Genomic DNA, 22,226 nt, shown 5'->3' on the forward strand with positions numbered 1-22,226 from the left:
TAACTAATAATGATTTTAAATTTTGCGATCTGAAACAAACAACTAGTCGAAACGAAGTGAAAACTTTTAAAGAACAGCGAGTTAAACTGTGGCTCCATTTGTCAGCAATAAAAGATATGTTCAACCGGCCTTTGACAGTTTCTATTATATTTATGCATCGACATCTAGCGACTCATGTAATATTAGATGTTGAAAACAGAGATACTTGTAATCTAGGCCAGTTAAGAAATTCTTTTATTGCTGAAATCATATTGTTGATGCAGACATAAATAAATTGGCTCTAAAGGCCAATTTATTCTTTAATATATTTTTATATATTTACTACATGATGTTAAACAGTAGAGGACAGTATACTATCAGGAGATAGGAAAGAAAATGCGTAGTTTCCAAATAAGGGTTTTTTATAGTTTCACTTTCTTAAGATTGGCTGTTGAAGCTTTAGATTGAAAACGTTAAGGTTTTTATTAGCTGAAAAGTAAGAGCATGCGTCCTTACAATTATGCAAGAATAATCTGAGAGAGATTAAGTTTGAAATGACATCATTTAGATCGATTGATTCTAAGTTGCTGCTATTTTAAAGACAGAAAGGAACTATTCAGATTAAAAGGGTGAGTTAAAAGACTATTGCAAATATTTTATTTTTATCTATTTTTTATTTTACACACACACATATATATCTGTGTATATATACATACAATGAAAAAGAAAAAACGAAAAAATATGTTTAAAATTCACCCCATACTCAATTTGGAATAAACCACATGCAAAAATAAAAAACAGAGAGGCACAGTGGCCAACCACAAAAACTGGGAAGGGGAGTATGAAGAAGACAAAAATGAAAATGAAGCTTATATCTTTCGTTGCATCATCAGCAGAGGATTGAGGAAAAAAAGAAATTAATAAATAAAACAGTTTGTTTCTTAATCGACAAAGAACGCAAATTAAAGTTTAAAATTTAAAAACAGTCTGAGAAAATCAATCAAAGTAATATGTGTCTTTATCATTCCAACTTCTAAAAGCCGAAGCAAGCATCGCCAAAAATGCAAAATTATAGCATCAAAAATTTTTAAAAATTCAAAAAATTGCGAATAATAGGCAAATTTTAAAAAAATATTTTGAGTAAATCGAGTTCAAAAACAAATTGCTTAAGTGAACTTTGAAAAGACACTAAAATATTCATTTACTTGCTTACATAACTGAGAATTTACGTAAGTCATGTATTATGTAAATGAGCGGCTTACTGTATTATTATTATTATTATTATTATCTTTTATTATTGGGCAGTAAATCTCTGTCATACACTAGAAGAACAGTAATAAAGTTCTTCTGTAGTAGATTTCACAATAAGACTTGAATATCTTACGTAATTTTCAGCCCCAATTTCTAATAGAAGTGCTGAACTGAATTTGCGAAGCTTTGTACGAGAATACCAACTTCAATCAAAATTACAAGGCATGTTTTACATCATGAAGATGAACATCGTTCCCCCTCCCTAGGTTCTGAGTAGAGTCCTTCTGGGTAAACTTAAAAAAGAAGTCTAATTGCATATGTTTGTTGTAAAAACATTAAACTACATAGCCGTTTAAGTAACGATTGTTTAATTGCTTTTCAGTTTTTCAGCATTTACTGAGCAATTCAATTTTAATATCATTATAAATATCTGAAGCTATTAAAAATTTAAAAACTGATCACTGATTATTAAATTAATGCTTTTTATGTTTTTGCAGATACTAGTTTCCTAGATCGAACTTCCAGTGCTCAGTATAGTCCATTAGCAACCATATCAATTCATGAGGACAACGGAACTTCTCCCACGTTATCTTGGCCTGTTGCTTCAACAAGTGACAACAGAGGCAGACGTCACACACTAGAGGCTGGAGATTCGGAAGACAAACCTTCTGTGTCGCAGCTCAGCCCAACACCTCTTGTTGGCAGTGTAATCAGTTTATGTAGTTCTGGTTTGTCTGATGGAGGCTCATATCGCTCACCTATGAAAGGCAAAAAAACAACAGGACAGCAGGTGGTTAAATCTAAATATGTTGGTCCACCCATCAGAATGATAAGTGCCGAATCTAGTGATGATGCAAGTGCACCATCTACAACTGTTATTCCTGTGGATGATGATGATGATGATGAAAATCAAGCGTGTGCTAGTATTGTCATACAAGAAGTAACTAGTCCTTTAGAGGATGAGTTATCTATCTGTGATGTATTATTATCAGATGAGGATGAAGAGAAAGAAGGTGTTGAAGAAGATAACGGCCTTTTATGGTATGTAGAGGAAGAAGAATCAGCTACATCTACAAATGGACTGCTAAGGAATTACCCTGAATTGCGATCCCAACCGGGATTAGATACTGTTTCTTGGACGGCTTCAGATGATTTTTCATCTACTACTATATCCGGAACGCTTTCCGGTGCAGAAGCCGCTCCGGAAGACGGAGGAGGACAAGAACCTGAGTCCACAAATATCCAACAGCCATCATCTTCCAGTCAATGCATATCCGTATCTCAGTCCTCTTCCTTGAGAATGCTTGGACTGGATGAGGTAGAGGAAGAGGAAGAAATGGAAGACGTTCTTGTTGTTGATCCCAATGATCAAAAAGCTGTTCTTATCATTGGAACAAGACGGTGTAGCGGTATGCCTGTGACAGGAGACGATAATATTGGTCACTGTATAACAAAACCTCCAGACCAGTGCTAACGAATGTGAAGCAAAGACCCGTAGTTATAATTTTGCAATCTTAATAGTTTAGGGGGAAAATTCAGATAATTTTTAATTGTGTTTTGAATAACAGAATGTCATTTAGGTCATCACAGTATTTTTATCAGATACTGTAGATTTGTATTGACTTTATCACTTTTACCACTTTTCTTCTTTTTAACTTCTTTATATTAGAGCAAATAACTTCTCAACGAACAAAGCCTAAATCAACGAACTAGTTCTTTAATGCATTATTATAAGAGTTTCTTAGAAACTAGATTCAAATGATGAGATAGTTGAGGAGGAAGGTTACCTTAAAAAATATCCTGTTTTATTAATAAAACTGATTTCAAGGCAAATTAGACGTCAAATTTTCATGATGCAAAATATATATCGAAATATTTTTTTTTAATTTAGTGTTTTCTGCATTAAGTTATAAAAATCAAATATCAATTATTTTGCATAAAAATTGAATATAATGTATTTTGCACATATAATTAATTATACATATATTACATTTTTTAAAACAGTAATTAGAAATTTTTGATAATAGAATTATCCATTCCTATAGAATTATGTCTCTTTACCTTTCAAAATTTAGGTTTGAAAATGAATAATGCATTCCTGAAATCAAAAATATAACTGCGGGTCTGCTACAGGTCTTAGCAAAAATAAAATTAATTAAAATGTTTTTCAAAAATGTACAAAATGATGTTGAAGATGATGCATCTTTTCTATGTGATGTTGTATTTATACATGTTTTTCACTGTAAATAATGTAAGTAGAAAAGCACCAAATAGAACTTTTTTTTCTAGAAAAATCATTAATACATTTCAACTGTTGCAATTGTGTGACAGCTGTGTCGTAACGATCTTCAAAATAGGATCTGACTGAAATGGACAAATGTTTTTTATATAATCTATGTATCTCAAAGGGAAGGAAATAAAACATTTTCTTATCCAGAGTATGGCACAGCAATCATAGAATTATTTACACTCTTCTCCTATTAAGAATGTTCAATTTAACGCAGTCGCATCTGCTTTCCCGTATCTTCAAATTCTAGTTTCTTAATCGTATTCATATAAAGAAAATATGTTCAATAAAAATAGTATGTATAGCTTTCAAGTTGCTGTTTCATATTCTGGGTGTACAAATTAAGATTTCCCTCTCTTTCAGGTAGGTAGAACATATATAATTACATTTTACCTGAAAAAAAAAAATGATGAGTAGATAAGGCAAATTTCTTTCTGCTCATAAGTCACTAATTCACAGAATTATATTAAATGCATCATTCGTTTTAAAGAAACAGGACGAGCATACTTTGAAATTTAATTTATACTGTTTCATTAAATTACTAAAACTCTTTTCTGCATTTCAAAATATTTCAAAACACTAATATTTGTACTAAACGAGTCTTGATTCAGGTTCTATTTTCTGAACTATGAAAAGAAGTTTAGCGTTGTATTAATTTGAGTTACTTTAATCAAATAATTAATTAGTACTATTAGCTATGTTTTGATGAATTTAATTCAAAATACACAGTTCTTAGCCTCAGTGATTACATTAATAATTTTACCTTAATTTGTTGATCAGCTTAATAACATAATTGTGTTAATACTAGACGATAAATACCTAATCTTCCCGATGTTTCACTTATGAAAAATTTTTTTCGCTTGGAAAACCTTTTATTAGAATTGTTCACTAAGCAATTTAGTAGAATTTCATTTATATTCAGAAATCCAAATTAAAATGCGAAAATAAAGTGTCTGAGAATCAATAACATGAAAACTTTTAGTAATTATAAAGACAGCTAATGGCTAATATGTCTTTTAAATAGATTCTTGAAAACATTCTGTTGACTTGCTTATTCCATATTAGGTACATTTCTTTGCGTAGCTGTTTTATATGAAATAAATTGGCACTGCATGAATATTAATTATGGTAATATTTATAGCTGATAAAAAATTGTGGAAAACCTGGTTTTCTGTTAAAATGAGGTAGGATAAAAATTCTCTTGACTTTTTAATCATATGATACGCCCATACGCATATGATGGCCTGCAAAATTTAAAAATAGTTAAATGGATTTTGTATTATGCTGTTATACAATTTTGGAACTAATTTGAAAATTCAGTTCTATTTCTCTATCACGTTCTCACTATTAATTTCTTGTTCATCAATTTTACGAAGAAAGTAGGTAAACTGTTTGAGAGATTGATTAGATAATATGTGGCATACAAAGTGATCAGAAACGCCTGTACTTTTTGTTTTAACGTTCCATTATGTTACGACTCCAGGACATTTATCTTCTCTGTGGCTTAAAATCTCTATTAGTCATCCCCACAGCTTGACAAATTTTTAATTCTGAGCAGTACTGCCATTTGATGTGCAGTAAGTTCTTTAATTTTCGTTTAAATTAAAACTATGTATTATTTAGCAAACTAACGAATTAAAAGTGTGCGTGGATGATATATTTTATAATATTTTAACTGAATTAATCCATAATGCAATAGGATGTCGGCACTCTGAGACGCTCACGACCGTCTCAGTTTCGGATACGCAGTTTTTCTCATATTTTTGCTGCCAGTGCGACATTTATTTCGTTCCGGTATAACGCAGTCTCAAAGGGCACGCTGATCAGTAACAACAATATTTGCCACCTACCATCTCTTAAAAATATATGGTAAGTATTTTTACAAAAGTAGAGGCTTAAGTAGTTATATTTTTCAATGATTAATTAAAATACTTCACGTTATTTTTTGTGTTTCTTTCTTCTTTTTTATATGTGGCCATATCACGAATTTCTTTTGCGCATTAATACAAAATTGAATTACAACGTTCCTGCCGTTCCAACCATTTCATAACTCTTTCTAACATATAAAGACTTCAAACATGATGGACAGAATTATTTAGCATAATAAATGCTTTATTGCAGTTTAATGCTTTACTTATTGTTATTTTTATAATTATTGTTATTATTATTATTTCTTTATTTATTAATCGTAAATAGATATGATCTCATCAGGATTTAAAATTTGATGCCCGAGATCATTAACCTCGATATTAATCGCTCATTAATTTTATTTTCCTTATAATTTACAACTCTTCCTGTCATCTTCATATCATTTACCTTGCGTGTGTGTGTGATTATATGGCAAAGCCTCGAGGGCTATCTGCCTAAGGAAAGGGATGCCTTCGTGGAGGACTTTCTAAGGGAAACTGGCTCGTATACACGTTACACATGGGGAAAGCCACGAAAGCGCCCATGCAGCCAGCCCGTTCGCGGGATTCGAACCTCGGACCGAACTACCAGTGTTCAGCGACTTTACCGCTCGGCCGCTGGTGGGCCCATTTACCTTGCATTCTTGATCCCATTATTACAAATGTTGTATAAATCGTTTCTGTTTGTAATCTGACCTTGAAACTGCAGTGTTCGGATAACTGGAGTTTAAATAACCGACGTTCTACTATATGCCTAATCCATAAAATTTATAATGTACATAATCGAATATTTTTATAAGCATTTTTGCATAATTGTAGTCAATAAAAGATGCTTCCATTGCCATAAATTACACACTTTTAGTACAGAATAATAATCTGCATGGTTCTAACAAGAGTTACTTTATTTTAAAGAGACAGATCTGTTATATTTCTTTAAATTATTAATTACAGTATATTCGTTAATATGTAAGAAATGATTTTGCATTAAGGTTCGAAATTTTTCCTCTTAATCGTAGTTCATTGTCTATTTATATCATGAATTTTCCTGGGGGTTATTAAACAAGTTTTTATAATATTTTCATTTTTTCATCCTCTCGTTAAATTTAAAGTGTAATCAAAATCAGTAGCGTTTTCAGCATTTCAGAGTTCTGTTAGTTTCGTTTTCAATGCCTTGCAGTGCTAGTATCATCAAATCTCATGAAACTGAGAATGCAGGGAATAAATTTTCAATCTTAAATGGTAACGTGAAATTTCATATATTTGTATCACATTTACTACTATGCCTTTGTAAATATATTCTTGCCAGCAAGAAAGCAAGAAAACATTATGTGCTATTTCTTAATCTTTTCATATCTCCTCTTCCAACTGTGTTCACGTAGTTTGCATCGACAATTACTTTTCTGATCTCTAGAGCAAATACGTTCTTTCATTTTAATATCTAATATAACGGAAAATATGTAACTGAGATTTTTTAAATCTCATATATTTCACCTCTTATGTGCAATCTTGGAACTTTTTTATTTAATTCCTTTTAAAATGAATGAAGGATAAAATTTTGTGCAGTGAAGACTGCTATGTTAAACGAAGAAGAATTTCAATTTAGCAATTAAGCAATTTAGCTAAATTCATTGCTGAACTACAAGGTTTGTATCTTCATGCTTTCTCTCAGAAAGACAGCTTTGTATGGAATAGATCTGGATACTTACGTATTAACGGAGCCACTTCAGTAGAAGTCGCCAGATTTTCAGAATGTGCCAAACTCTTGACCCCATGCGCATAACCATTCTTCCGTCAACCATGTTCATATTTTTACCTTATTTTTAAAATATGAGCTTGTGTAATTTGCCAACAATGTTGGAAACTGCGAAAACTTTTCTGCACGGATACACAATTTTACTGAAAATTTTCTGTAGGGAATAACGAGGAAATGTGTTTCCTAGATAGTCGCTTATGCCGAGAATTGGACGAAGCCGAGTCTCCGCAATTCTCTTAATATTTTCTTAAGCAAAAAAAGACCGCTGTGTACTTCGGAAGAATAATAATGCAAAAAAATTACAGAAAGATTTGAAGAAGAATGTAAGTGTTTTATTTTTAATATATTATGTAATCGTTGTTTAATAATTCAAATTTGTAATATAAACTGCTGAAGTATGTTTTCTTTTCATATATTGATAATGTTTACCGACTTACTATAAATATCGATAATTAGGGTATTTGTTTTTTTTTAAATGAGTGAAACCCACCAACTTGCATCCGAAAAGTAGCTTTTACCTCTTCGTCCTCAAAAAATCGCTAAATTTTGCCAAGGTAGTTGCGTTACTATGTAAGTACCTAGATCTAAATACAGATGTCACACTACGATTAGATATTTCTTTCCTGTTATTAAAGATAAATTGTTTTAATTATCAATATAAGATATAAAGATATAATTTTAAAAATATTTCCTGTTTTTATATCCTTATATTATTTTATAAGATACAATGCATGAAATTGGTAAGAAATAGTACTTTTCAGAATGATTTAACTGATTATATCTTACTACTTGTAAGGCAAATAAAAACACTTTGCCTTTTCTTTAATCTAAATAATCATTCAGTATGATAAACTTCATGCTGTCTTCGTTTCTTCTCGCTTCGTGTCCAAATTTAAATGCAAAGGAGCATTCAAAGTTTCGTCACAAGCTTTCTGTTTTTCCTTTGTTGCGATTTCATTGCATTAGTTTTCAAGTATGTAGCGAAATGCTACAAACTTTTTCTAGCATGGCTCTTGAACTGTAGGTTAATCAATATCCATTATACGACAGCAACACTGATCCAGTGCAGTTTAGCACGAAATACAGCTTTTTTCTTTAACTAAGTATGGAGCTGAGTTCAAATTTGACTAGGACAAAATTTAAGCAGAATTACTGTTAGCAGTGCTTTTTAATGTCACTGTAGTCAACTATGAATAAAAAAACTATTTTTTAATTTTGCATAAAAAGATAGAAATGTTAATTGGGAAAAGATAACACGTGATAGAGAAAAATATATATCAGGCCAAAACTAATAACAGTAAAAAAGACAGACGAAAATTCTACAAAATGCAGAAATATTGAGCAATATAATTTAAAATTGTTACTTACTTTTCAACGAAATACAATATTTTAATATTTATCTAATTTCAAATGGAAAATTCAGCACCCCTTTTATTCTAGAAAAATTTGGCACATATTCAAATAAATTATTAGACTGCAATGGATAAAAAAGAAAACAAAGAAATTTTGAATTATTTTATTTCAAACTGCATATTTTCCTCTCTTTCTGGTATTTTATAAAAAACTCTTCGAAAACGTGAATTGAAGTGCATTATCAAAAAAGTATGTTTTCTGTTGTTTATGCTGGAAATTATTCTGTACGTAATTTCTTGTCACAGAAATAATATTTCTGCTAGTGTATTACTGAATTGCAGATGATTTTGATACCTTATCTTAAAATATATTTCCTTCTTGAAAATCACCTTTCTGCGAATGTATTATTCAAAACTTATGTCGCCGAGTAGTTCGTTTTAAAATAAAATCTGAATCAAACTACTATGATTACATTGAAATCTCTCGTCTATCTTTTTCATTCCTCGTTAGTTGACCTAAAAAATATTATCATCTTATGATCTTATTGATTACTTATTTCATAATTTTTTAGTATTAAACATTTACTATCCTTAAATTAAAAGGGTCTGTTCTCCTGTCTAATTCTTAGAAAAGTAATATTTTCAGAAAATTTAACTAATATAAGGCCTGTAATTTTATTCTTTAAAACTTCTTTTTAACTAAGTATGTGTTTGATCTTTACATAAATTTATTGCAAATTTTCTATGAAATTTCTTAAAACTGAGCATATTTGATAGTGATGTAATTTTATTCAAACTCCATTTTATTTTCTCTATAACACTTGTAAAGAGCATCGTATGTTTGGTCTTTATCTTTTATATAATTTATAGAGTATATGTGTATACTTTGAGATATCCCTTCCAACGTTTACGATAAATATGTAAAATAGTTTTAAAAATGTTTACATTTGTAAAGATTATTATAATTATAACTATCTTTCACCTCAATTTTATAGAGTAAAATATTGCCTATTCTGCCTTTTCAAATTATAGATAAAATGTGATTGGAAATTGTCCCTTTTACTCTTGTGAAGATCACAGAAATTTAGTGAGTAGGAATTTTTTTATTAGGTAAATCACTGCCTTCACATCGATTTAGAATAGTCATCAAGACAATCGGACTATTTGTAAAGAATCTTATTAAGAAGTGGTATTTACTCATAGGTTAATCTCTTGACCAAATGCGTCGATCGGGTTTTATATTTGAGGACATTTCTGGTCTCCCTGACCTCATCTTGAAAGGGACAATTTGCGTAATCACATCTCTCGATTTATAAGAACTTTATTTGCAACAGCCGCAAACAGTTGGAAGTTAAGTAATCATATTAATTTTTGTGATTATTATTTCTAAACGACTTCTAAAAAATGTTGTTTTATTAAGTGTGACCTAAAATAAAATATTTTCTGTTTATATTTCCTTTTTACATTATCCTACTCTGAGTAAAAGCTTTATACAATCAGAAACATCTGGCATTCTGTAGCTGTTCTTCAACCCGTTAATGCCATGTGTTTCTGGCATTTTGTTTAATATGCAGTATGTATAATGGCCAACTTTGAAACTTTTTTTAAAAATTTGTTTTAGTTAAACCTGTGGCTATTCGGTTTCATTGCAAATATGTTTCCGGCAATTGGGCAAAGTCTGTAAGTGTCAAATTTTATTGCACTTTTTAAAAACCGTTCTTTGCTATATAAAATGTAACTGATGATATTTGCCAAATTGCTGCTGCAGTAAAAAGCCTTGGATTAGCATTTCAATTCATGTTTTAATGATAACAAATATTTAAAATTTTATCATATACAGGCCAAATGAAAATTTCTAAATTGAATCATGATGATTTTTATGCTTCTTTTAACACTTTTATTTCCTTCCTAGTGCCCTCCCTACATCAAAAAGTGACTGCATAACAAACTATAGTATTTCACTGATAGTATGCAATTTTAAATTGCTGTTAATTTGAAAAATTTACTGGCATATGTATACGAAATGTATTGTTGACGCGATGTAACTGTATCATTTTGATGAATTTCAAATACAAAAATGTTGTATAACAAATATATAGCGCTTTGCTGTGACAAATATATAGTAAAGCTTGAATAACAAGTGACTTGACACATAACTGACACATTGTTTTTAATTATACCTCCTCGTTTTTCACAAAGTATACCAGAGACAAATTATAGCATTTACAAAATAAATAAACAAATGTATAATAACTCAGCAATGAATTATTTTAGAAAATGCGAAAATATTGGTGACCAAGATAGGTACAGGCCCTTTAAAAGTGGCCTAAAATATCTTCCTTTGCTAGAAATGACACGCACACCTTAGAAGAATATGATTAAAATCTTCACGATTGCACGAAAGATTTTATGCAAGCCGAAATAGATGCAAGCTGAAATAACTTTTAAACTTGCCGTATCCTGACAAAATTTGAGTTAATTTAAAATCTGTTGAAAATTTATCAGCTTTCATTCTGTGAAAAACTGTAGGGCTAAACTATTTTGCCCATTGTGCTTTTGGTGAGACAAGATATCCTTTGTTCCTAATACAGATAGCGTCTTTTCTATAAAAGCGCTTCCAGTAAGAAACTGGAGCACTCAGATTGAAGTCAGCCTGAAGTTTCATGCTGATTTTGCTAGAGCATTAGCCATCTTGTTTCCAAAATTTCTAGAGTTCACGAACATAAGTATTAATGTCAATATCAAGATATTGCAAGGTTTTAATAATTCCCTGAATTTCTGCAGCAAGTTTCTCTGACACACTAATTTTCTGTAGTAATTGTAGCGAGAAAAGAGAATCACTATATATTAAAATGCGCAATGATCTTAAGTCAGTAGAAAAGCTTTGAATTCATTTCAGGATAAGTTTACAACAAAATACTTTGCCAAGTTGTTTTAATTGAAATGTTCTTTTTTATAGCAACTATACAAAAAAATAAATTAGTTATTATGTTAGTACGCAAAACCTACCGATAGTAAACGTCTTTTTCTGTACATTTTTCAGTTTTTAGTGCAGTTTCATTTAAAGGAAATTTTTTAATCTGAAATAAAATAGCCCAGTAAGCTGTCACTTTTTACCAGTTCTTGATCCTAAATACAAAAATTAAATGTTATTTCTACTTACAAATACAAAATTTTAAGTATTCTTATTTTACGTATACGTTTAAAATATTTTGGTTAGTTGTCGTACGTCCAGATAAAATTTTCCACAATTTTTTTTTTTTTTCGTTTATGAAAAACAATGTATAAACTATTACTAATTTCTTCTCGATGCAGAGGCAGCGAGGTCCTTTTGAAACTTGAAAATCCTACTCGAATCCGGAAAAGCATGTTCTGATAGATAGCGATGCACATATCTCTCGTCTGATGTAATAACAATAAATGGCATTTATTAGCTATCGGGAAGAATCGAGAATTTGATAGTTTTTTTAGCCCAATCGACGTATTCAGTCATGAGATTAACCTGCGAACAACCACGCTTAAAATACTAAAAGTGTATTTTTCGGGATAAACATCTAATATTAGTTTTATAGCATGTATATAAACTTTATAAGGAAGTATAAGCTATGATTAATAGAACACCAAATTATCTGCCATAGAAATTAGCTTAGAAATTATAGATTTCTAGTTATGAAAGGGTTTTCTTTGATGTTCCATGTCACGGAAATCATCTTAGTTATATTCTAGGTTTGAAAATCCTGAAGAAATGTACCAAATACAATTGCCAGTAATGCCTTACCTGGAGATTAAAAACAACCTGCTAGTGATATATGTTGTTTATGTTTGTACAGTTACTGATTTTATCCTAGAAATTACTTTCGAGAAGGTAATATACATTATATACTGTAAATTTCAGAGATATTATTGTATATTTAAGAAGAATATTATGCTTTGAAATCTAGGTGATTAAGAAAATATGTAAATAAAAGGAATTAGCTAATTTTTCTTGCAGCGCAAAAAAGAGCGAAATTGATTATTGCGGTTCACTTTCATTAATATATGTGAAGCGTGTATGTGTGTGTGTATTTAATTATGGCAAAGCACACTAGGGCTATCTGCCTAAGGGAAGGGATGCCTTCGTGGAGGACTTTCTAAGGGAAACTGGCTCGTATACACGTTACACATGGGGAAAACCACGAAAACACCCATGCAGCCGGCCCGTTCGCGGGATTCGAACCTCGGACCGAACTACCAGTATTCAGCGACTTTACCGCTCGGCCGCTGGTGGACCTAATATATGTGAAGTGTATTACTCATATTTTTGCTAGCCGCTAAATTGCGTATATGTATCTAAGATACTTTTATTTTTCTATCATAATTAGTTAGATTCGTAAACTCTACTGTCCTTTAAAATTACTTTTTGACATAAAAATGAGGGTCCACAAGATAGTAATAAAGTACTTGTTTATATGAAAGTTGAGATAAATATATTAGTGTTGAAATTTGATTTGGTGAATTTTGTGACATGGTATGTCAGATTTTAAACCTCACCAGCGAGATATGTGCATCAGGAATTTATAAAATAATTCGTGAAATAAGGAATTTATTAAAATTTGACATTTTTAAGAATAAAAATGAAGCAGTCACTTTTTGTTGTCGTCGTCCTTAATGATTATTTGAGGAAGTTGCTCACTTGTTGCTCAGGAAAAGAGTAATACTCACTGTGATAACAATCATGTATATATAAATTATTTATGTGGCTTGCACAAAGTTTCTAAGTTCTGCATGCTAATCTTTGAATCTGAAAACAGGAACTTAGCAAATTGTATGTAACTGTATTTAACAAGGTCGGATTCGTTATATACTTGAACTAATGACCATATTTTGTGGTTCTGACAATCACTTCGCATTGTCTTTATAAGCTTAGTTATTTATACGTTAATGAAATAATCTTTACATTTAAAGCATTCCAAGATTGTCTTTTTTTCTGGCAATAGTAGTGTAAAATCGCTATTTTTCTATTAGCTACTAATGCCACTAATTTTATCCCTATCTTATGAGGACGGGATTAAAAACAATTATTGATGAAATTTGTTTAAATTCTTTCGTAGCAGTGCTATCAAAAGCACGTTTTTCTCCATAATGGCTTCTGTTCCTTTTCTGAGCGTACTATTGTTAAAACAAGTTTAAATTTGCATTTGCTTAAAATTTTTAGAGTTACGTTCACCTAAATGAGAAGTTTTCTATTAGCTTCTTACTGTGAGAATCAGCTGAATCCGACCTTGCCAGATTGAAATCACTTCCTGTTTTAGTGATTAGATACCGAACACAAACATCATTAGGAAAGTGTTGGTTTCAGCTTTTGAATATTATACAGCTGTATTCCAAACATTCTGTGGCATATGTATATTAGGTACATTATTCTAAAATTTAAAATGACTGTTTCTTCCGCCTAAGAATGAAGACTGCACGCTGTTGTTACAAAAAACCAACAGCTTCAAATTTATAATAAAATTTATCATTACCACTTTCGGTTTAGTGTATTTGTTTTTATTTGATTTTTAAAAACGACTAAGCATTCTAAGGAAATTCATATTTAAATAAATCTAGTTTAAACAGAAAATTCACAAAATATAAATTGAAATATCAAAATACACATATAAAATTATATTATTTTCAAATTTTTCTTTTATTCTTAAATCACTTTAAATACCTTTTTTTTGTTTTCATGCTGCTTTCAATCGTATCACGATTATGGATTATTTCCATACCATAAATTTCTCAGTGCCTTAAATAATATGTTACAGATATGACAAAATAATCATTAACGGAACATAAAATACATTACAATAAAAAATATCGCATTAATACAAGTATACAAGTATACAACATCTCTTTTTAATTATAAATATTAAAAAAATCTGATGGGACCAGGACATAACCTTTCTTCTAAATCTTGTTTTAAATAGCAATGAGTGTTAAGTAAAGTAACACTTTCGGTTCATCATTCGCAAACAAAATCTAATGTTTTGTTACAATAAGTCTGTAATGTGAAATTTTGGATTATGTTTTATTAGGTATAATCTTTCTATTTTTTTCCTCTTGTCCAAGGCATTTTTTTTTTAATTTTTAGTACAAAGGGCGTTAGCCCAGAAGGGCTATTAATTTCATTTTGGCATTTTGCGTCAAAAACTTTAAAAGTCTGAATCACTTTTCAAATTGATGCCACCAAATATTATCGCCCTGTATTATATTTTAAGAAATAATGAAGAATCTGCATAAATGTATGTATGTATGTTTCTCGCATTGTGATAAAACAACGGTACCTAGAACCATCAAATCTTGAATAACCTTCGTCTCCACCCGAATATGGGCATCTGTAAGTCCAAATTTGGAGTTTGTTTTATTATCTATTTCATATTTTGTATAGCATTTATGAGTTCTTGATTAAGAAATTCATCGATTTCAAAGAGAGCAATGGCAACACTGTATGGGAAAAAAATTATCTCCAACGCGCTATACTGTGTATCGGCGCAGACGACCTACTATAGACCTTGGTATAGAAGTTGCTGAGCTCTTCAATTTATGCTTTTATTTTGTGTTTCTAAGTTTATTTAAATTGTAATTAAGTATTATATGTTAAGTGCAATTTACGTGATATTCCATCTGGTGCGACTTTATATTTTTGATGAGTGAAACTGAAAAAATAACGTTTTCGTGTTGCGTGTAGCTAGGCCAAATTAGGCTTAGTGTGTTTTTCGCATGAACTCCGAGGTTCATCCTAAAGATTTTCTGTTTTGATGATGCAAAGAATTACGTTTTCTGATACTGGCAAGGCTTCATAGCTTTGGTGTCGCTAAAGTAAATATTGTTTTCTCTTCTTTTTGCTTTCTTTGATGATGGATACGGTAAAGATCTTGGATCAGAAAGCTAGGATTGATATTTTTAGACAAAATCTTGAGTTATTTGAAGCTAAATACGATTCTGTTGTTTTAGAAGAACTCCATCAAATTAAAAATGGATTTTTCTTCAATATTATTAATCCTTTTAGGAATAATGATCCTCACATACCTGAAAATTTAGCTATACGATCTCAAAAACTCATTCAAATTATTGACATGAAACTGACCCAATGCGCTAATCAGGAAACTGCTAAGACTAACCAATCGGAAAAACGACATATGGGAATTAAATCCCAATCCACCTCAGGTAGCTCGCATTGTTTCTCCATCATCTAATATCGCTCAACATTTACAAGTATCAAACTTAACACTCCAAATAGCAGAAATGAGCAGACGTAAAGATTATAGTCCACAAAAACGAAGATACAGATCGAATTCTAAGAAATCGTTCCAAAAATAACAGCGACCCAAACAAACAACCCAAATTTTCAGCAACGCTTTGGCGAAAGAGCTTACAAGTGCACACAGCCATGCAAATATCAGGTTCGAAATAGGAAAACTGAATCCTTGACTTTCAGTAACAACCGAAAGTGAAGGAGCGAGCTGAGTCGTCTATATACACATTTTTGAAAAAAAAATCGAAGCACCATAAAGGAAATGATTGTTTTCGATGAAATTGAATATGTGTATAGCTCGTACACACATAATAAAATGATTAAAAAATCAAGGTCAGAGTACCTGTTCACGGCTCACAATCACCCATTGAGTGTTCAAATTAGTAATTGGTCGAACCGCCCCTGGCGGCAACGCATGCTTGAATTCGTCGAGGCAAGGAGTGGTAGAGGTTCCTAATGTCATCCTGCGACGCATTCTGTTAGGCATTCATCAGTTATCGCTCCAGATCTGCGATATTTTGTGGTGCCCGAATCTGGAGGCCTACCATGCCCCAGACATGCTCGATTGGTGAAAGGTCTAGTGACCTTGCTTGCTAAGTAAGAGCATCAACCGCACAGAAACAGTCCAGAGATATGCCAGGGGTATATGGCCTGGCATTATTTTGTTGGAAAATGGCACCACGATGACGTGCCATGAAGGGTAATGCAACCGGGCGCAGGATGGTATCACCATGTCGTTGAGCTGTTAAAGATGTACGGAGGATGACTAAAGATGACCTGCTGTCCCAAGAAATAGCGCTCCATGCCATCACATCAGGGGTTATGGCTGTAAGCCTTTGTAAAATAAAGGCTGATTGGGACCGCTAGCCCCGTTCTCTCCAGACACGAACACGGTAGTCATCTGCTTCAAGAATGAAACGGAATTCATTGCTGAACAATATACAATGCCAGTCTGATGGCAACAATGGTGATCGGCTGCGACAACACTCCAGACGACTCCGCCGATGTTGTGGGGTCAAAGGTAAACGTCTTAAAAGCCTCTGTGAACGTAACCCCGCCTCAGACAAGCGTCGTGAGATGGTGGACGGTACCACGGGAGGTATAGACGTGGCTGTAGTGCGCTGAATAGTCGACAATGATACCGTTGGGGCGGTTCGGGCCTGGCTAACAATCATCCTATCTTGCCTCGCATTAATGCTCCTTGGCCTTCCAAAGAAAGAATTCCACTAGAAATGCGCGCTATGATCGCAATTTCTGTTTATTTGCCTTGAAACTTCAATCATTTGCATGTTCGATTAAGATGTTTTTGCATACCAAATTTCGTCACGATCGCAAAAATCCTTCTTGGTACTTCTATTTTTTTTTTTTTTTTTTTTTTATTCAAAAGAGTGTATCTGTGAGAACGGAACAGCAGCCCATTTTTTAATTGACACTTGCGCAGAAATATCGGTTATCCCACCATCGCCATCAGAAAAAAAACTGCGTCTGAGCTTGAACTATTTGCAGCTGACGTTACAGCAATCAAAATGTATGGTCAAAAATTGTTGGAACTATATTTGGGGCTGCGCAGATCTTTCAGCTTGCATTTTGTTATTGCAAATGTCAATAAACCTATCATTGGAATAGACTTTCTTTTCCATTTTAACTTATTAGTAGACAGTAAAAATAGGAGATTCATCGACGGTGGCACCTCACTGATGACTAAAGGTACGTTTAGTAACAATGGTGTTACTCCTAAAAATCATTGTTCCAAATCCAATATAGAGCGAGTTTAAATAAATCTCCTAACTTACTTAAATCCAACTTTAAAAGTGCCAAAATTAAAGAACATGATGTGCTGCATTTCATCGAAACCAAAAGAAACCCATATTCTCTAAAGTCAGAAGACTTTCTCAAGGTTGATTGCTAGGAAAAATGAATTCAATTATATGTTCAAGAACGTCTCTTCAGACCGTCAAAAACCAGCTGGTCAAGTCCACTGCATCTCATTTAAAAACATCTGGCCACTGGAGGCCATGTGCTGACTGCGCGCACTTAATATAAACATTAGTTACCCACTTAATATAGCACTACCACCATTTAATGTAAAAGATTTTTTTCAACCATACATTTAATAACGACCTACCAACAGATTCCTGTTCACGAAGCTAATATTCCGACACCTTTCGGACTTTTTGAATTTTCTTATATGACATTTAGTCCACGTAACGCTGCACAAACTTTCCAAAAGTTTATGAACACAGTGCTTGGCAACCTAAGAATTTGTATTTTGCCTTCTCGACGATATTCCTATTGCCTCTCTAGACACTGAAACATACAAAAAACACCTTGAATTTGATTTTTCAAAGACTCAATAATTATTGGCTCAGCATAAACGTTGCAAAATGAAAATTTGTTCTAGTCGAAATTGAATTCTTAGGTTATGAAATATCATCGGAAAAAATTAAGCCTATTCCACGGAAACAAACTATATCCAACAAAACAAACAATAACAAACTATACTAAGCTTTCACAAGTTTGCGCATATTTTGCAGAATGGTGAACTTTTACCATCGCTTCCTATCAAACTGTGACAAACTGGAACAACAATTGGCAATCTTGCTTAACAGAGTAAAGAAAAATAACAAAAAACTTTTACAATTTGGATCGAAGATACGCAGAACGCTTTTACTAATGTCAAAAGAGTATCGTGCAACTCGGCAGTGTTAGTTCATTCTAATCAGAGGACTTAAAACATTATAATAATATATGGATCTGATTCTGCCGCAGGCGTCCTGATCCATCAACTCTATAATGGTGAAAAACAACCGCTAAACTCTTTCTCTCGATCTCTATCATCAACGTAGAGAAACTACACTTCTTATGATCGAGAACGCCTTGCAGTGTGACTAGCCGTAAATCTCTATAAACACATTTTAGAAGGACGATCATTTACTATCTCCACTAATTATAAACCTATCGGTTATCCTAAAATACATTTGCCTTCCAGCAAAATTTAGATAAACCCTTTCAAAGACAAGTCCGGCAACTGAACTACATTGCTGAATTCATTGCAGACATATGGTACATTTTTGGAGAAGAAAACATTGTAACGGATACACTATCGAGAATTCAAACTTTCGCTACTCCAGCTCCACCTGATTATACATTATTCCAAATTGCCAGGAGGATGAAGATCTCAAAATTCTTAAATCAGATTGCAGGTTCAATATAGTACAAATTCCTGTACCGAAGAGTAATAAAAAAATACTGAGATACCTCCACTAATTTTAACCGACAATACATTCCTAAAGATTTCTGCGAAGGAATATTTCTTCACGCGTAACTTCGTGCATCCTAGAATTCGTGCAACAATGAAGACGGTGATAGAAATTAGTCATTTGCCCTGGCAAAGACTATCAACTATTCAAGTATTTTCATTAAAACAAAGACTATCAACTATGGTCTAAAATACGGGGTCTTCAACCCGTGGACCGCGGGCCACGAGTGGCCCGCTAAAGGCATTTTAGTGGCCCCGCATTTGAATTTGAAGAAAAATTGAAGAATTTTAAGAAACTTTGTGTTCAAGAAAAATTACCTTGTCAGCTTTTTGTCGTGAAACAGACTTTTTTTCCTCTTATTCTTGATATTTAAAACACTTTATTGACATGCCTGATATTATTTGAGATAAAATTTTCTGAAAATTACGAACTTTTCAAAAATTTCACGTACGCAATTTTAAAAATAAAAAAACTTTACTACGCATAAAAGGGTTACATTATTTGAAATTAAGGTTACATTATTTGAATATGGCAAAACACACAAGAGCTGCCTACCTAAGAGAAGGGATGCCTTTGTGGAGGACGTTTTAAGGGAAACTAGCTCATACTCACTTAACATATTAAGAAAAACATAAAAACCGATTATGTAAAAATATTTCTTACTTGAGATATTAAGAGAATATAATTACCGTATTAATTTTTCAAATAGATGCATAAGTTATTTAAACGATAACACAGTAATAAAAATAAGGATAAAATTAAGGAAATTACATTTCATCGTTACTTATATATGAAAGAAGTTAAAATCTCACTTGTGAAAAAGAGTTTAAATTAATATTAATTTGTTTCCAAAAGTACAAACTACTTCATTTTATAAAGAAACGGAATTTCAGACTGTATTTTAAGAGAATTTAACCTACTGCAGAAAACTCAACAATTTAATGAAAATTACTATATATATAAATAAATATTTAAGTCACACCAATAAACTTTATTCGAAAGTATAATTTTATTTTAAATTATACTTTCAATTATATTAATTATACTTCATTATACTTAATTATACTTTAATGTTTTTCACTTCTGCAAACAAGATACCTTCTTTTGTTATTAGAAATTTAAAAATTACATCTAACCCTCTAATTACGTCTTATTTAATTATCCATCCTAATCACATCTAGTTTTGCTTTAATGCATCGCTTGCAGAAATAAACATTGAAAAGAAATTAATTTCTGCAGTCGTATTTAAACAGCTTAGAAAAATTAAGAAAGGAAACTTTCATAAAGATATTTTAAAATCTCACTGTGATAACTTAGAAATTTGCATATTATATTATAAAACATTAATTCATTAAAGTGAAGTCTTTACCACCATCGAGGAAAACGAAAACTGATTTTAAGATAAAATATAATTTCGTGGAATTCTTTTCATTGGGACAAACATCAGTTTTTTGCCGAATTAAAAGAAACAGATTTCTTCGGAAATTAGTTTATAGCAGAAAGCCAATTGCTGGAGAGTCAATCGAAGGATCTGAAAACTCCGTATAATTGCGTTGTCTTTTACTGTACGACAAACAAATATTTCTTTTAATGTAAAAGGAGGAGTTACATATTTTCGTTATTTTTTAATTTTAACAAAAGTTGTAAATTTATTCCTACAATATTAAGTAGTGTGATTACTTTTATTTTCATAAATACAGTCAATTTCCAATTAAAATAAAGCAAATAACTGAAATTCAGTTTTAATTGCCTAGATTCTAAAATGAAAAGCACAAACGTAAGGTGACCAGATTTTCCGGAGGGCAAATCAGGACGCAGGGCTTCAAGCTTGGGTGGTGGGAGAGGAGAGTGGGAAAGGGCAGAAGCCCCCTCTGAAGGTGAAAATACGGAGTGCAAAATTTTTAGTGAAGTCGCATTGTCCTGTACAGAATTACCAATCATTTCCGAATTAGCATTGTGTGTTAAACAGTACCATTGACAGAAAAAATAGAATTTATCCCTATTTCGGACTGAATCAACAATCACGGACTGAGACAACTCAGATGCGCTTTCAGTAAGAGTAAGAGCGAACAAAGAATTTAAAAAAAGCAGTCAGAAAATAAAAGTTTGTAACTTTCTACCTACCTTATTGCTTGAATGTGTCCATCCAGCACATGACGCCGCTAAGGTATTAATTCGACGTGGACGATGGGCCTTCTTGATTAGCCGCTGACCTAGAAGGATCATCATGTGTAGTGCTTCGTAGACTTATTTCACTGACGAATGAATGCTTCTAAGAAGTTTTGGCTCTTGTAGAAGTCTTTCTTAGACTTAATAATAGGAACTACAGGAACTGTCAAACTCAAAATTGTCACTTCACCATTAACATTGCTTGTAATGTTTCCACTTTAACTGTGTCTTTTCAGTTGTCCATATGATATTCAAAGACAAAAAAACTCACTGGCAGCGTTTATCCCTGGAAGACACAACAAAAACTTCACAATTTTCTGGATTTGCGCACATGGCACGTTTTTATCCTTTAAATGCATTTAGATCTTCGAATTGTTCAACCCTCTCTTTCAGATATCCAGTACAGTTGTCGTTAAAATTTACAATTGTTCTTATAATGTCACTTTGTCTCGCCAATCCTTACTATTCTAATTGGGTAATAAGCACACGTTCTTCATTAGGCAAAAAGTTTTTTGCGCTTTTCTCAGTGTATTTAGGTATTAAATCATCCAGCTCAGAAGGTACTTCCAGTGCTGTTACATTCTGTTCTATCTGCAGAATTGCCGCTTGAAACACCGCAGCGATATTATGTACGAAACAGAGCCACAATTCAGCACAGGGATTCTCAAAAAAGTTGCGGATTAGGGTGGGGCACCTCCCTTCCAACAAGAAATAGGATTCCAGTGCAGGAAACAATTTTAAAACTCTCTCTACTGCAGGCATAGTGATAACCATCTAGTTTTCCCATATCCTAAAATGCGCTGGTACTCTACACAGGCAAAGTAGCAAAATTCTTAGAATGACTCAACACTAACAGTGTAGATATAGAAATAATAATAAATGTTCATAATAACTGCTTCCACGTCAATTTGCAGCAATCTCCTGCTGTTTGGATTGTGTTGTGGACGATATGAGCAACACAACCAATACCTAGCAGTTTCCTCCCAAGGGCA

General features: G+C 32.3%; 1 protein-coding gene across 3 annotated transcripts in view; it reads left to right on the forward strand.

Moving 5' to 3' along the window:
- The window catches only part of LOC118190875 (voltage-dependent T-type calcium channel subunit alpha-1H-like), a 401,335-nt gene extending 387,300 nt beyond the window's left edge, over window positions 1-14,035 (forward strand). For all 3 annotated transcript variants that reach the window (XM_085815548.1, XM_085815546.1, XM_085815545.1), the window contains exon 33: window positions 1,728-14,035. In XM_085815548.1, coding sequence (XP_085671674.1) covers window positions 1,728-2,704 — 977 coding nt within the window. In that variant the 3' untranslated portion in view covers window positions 2,705-14,035. The remainder of the gene's footprint in view (window positions 1-1,727) is intronic.
- Window positions 14,036-22,226: the final 8,191 nt, after the last annotated feature.

Source organism: Stegodyphus dumicola, chromosome 4 (assembly GCF_044657685.1).
Source record: "Stegodyphus dumicola isolate Sdum_Otavi_A_Nest chromosome 4, ASM4465768v1".
Taxonomy (NCBI): domain Eukaryota; kingdom Metazoa; phylum Arthropoda; class Arachnida; order Araneae; family Eresidae; genus Stegodyphus; species Stegodyphus dumicola.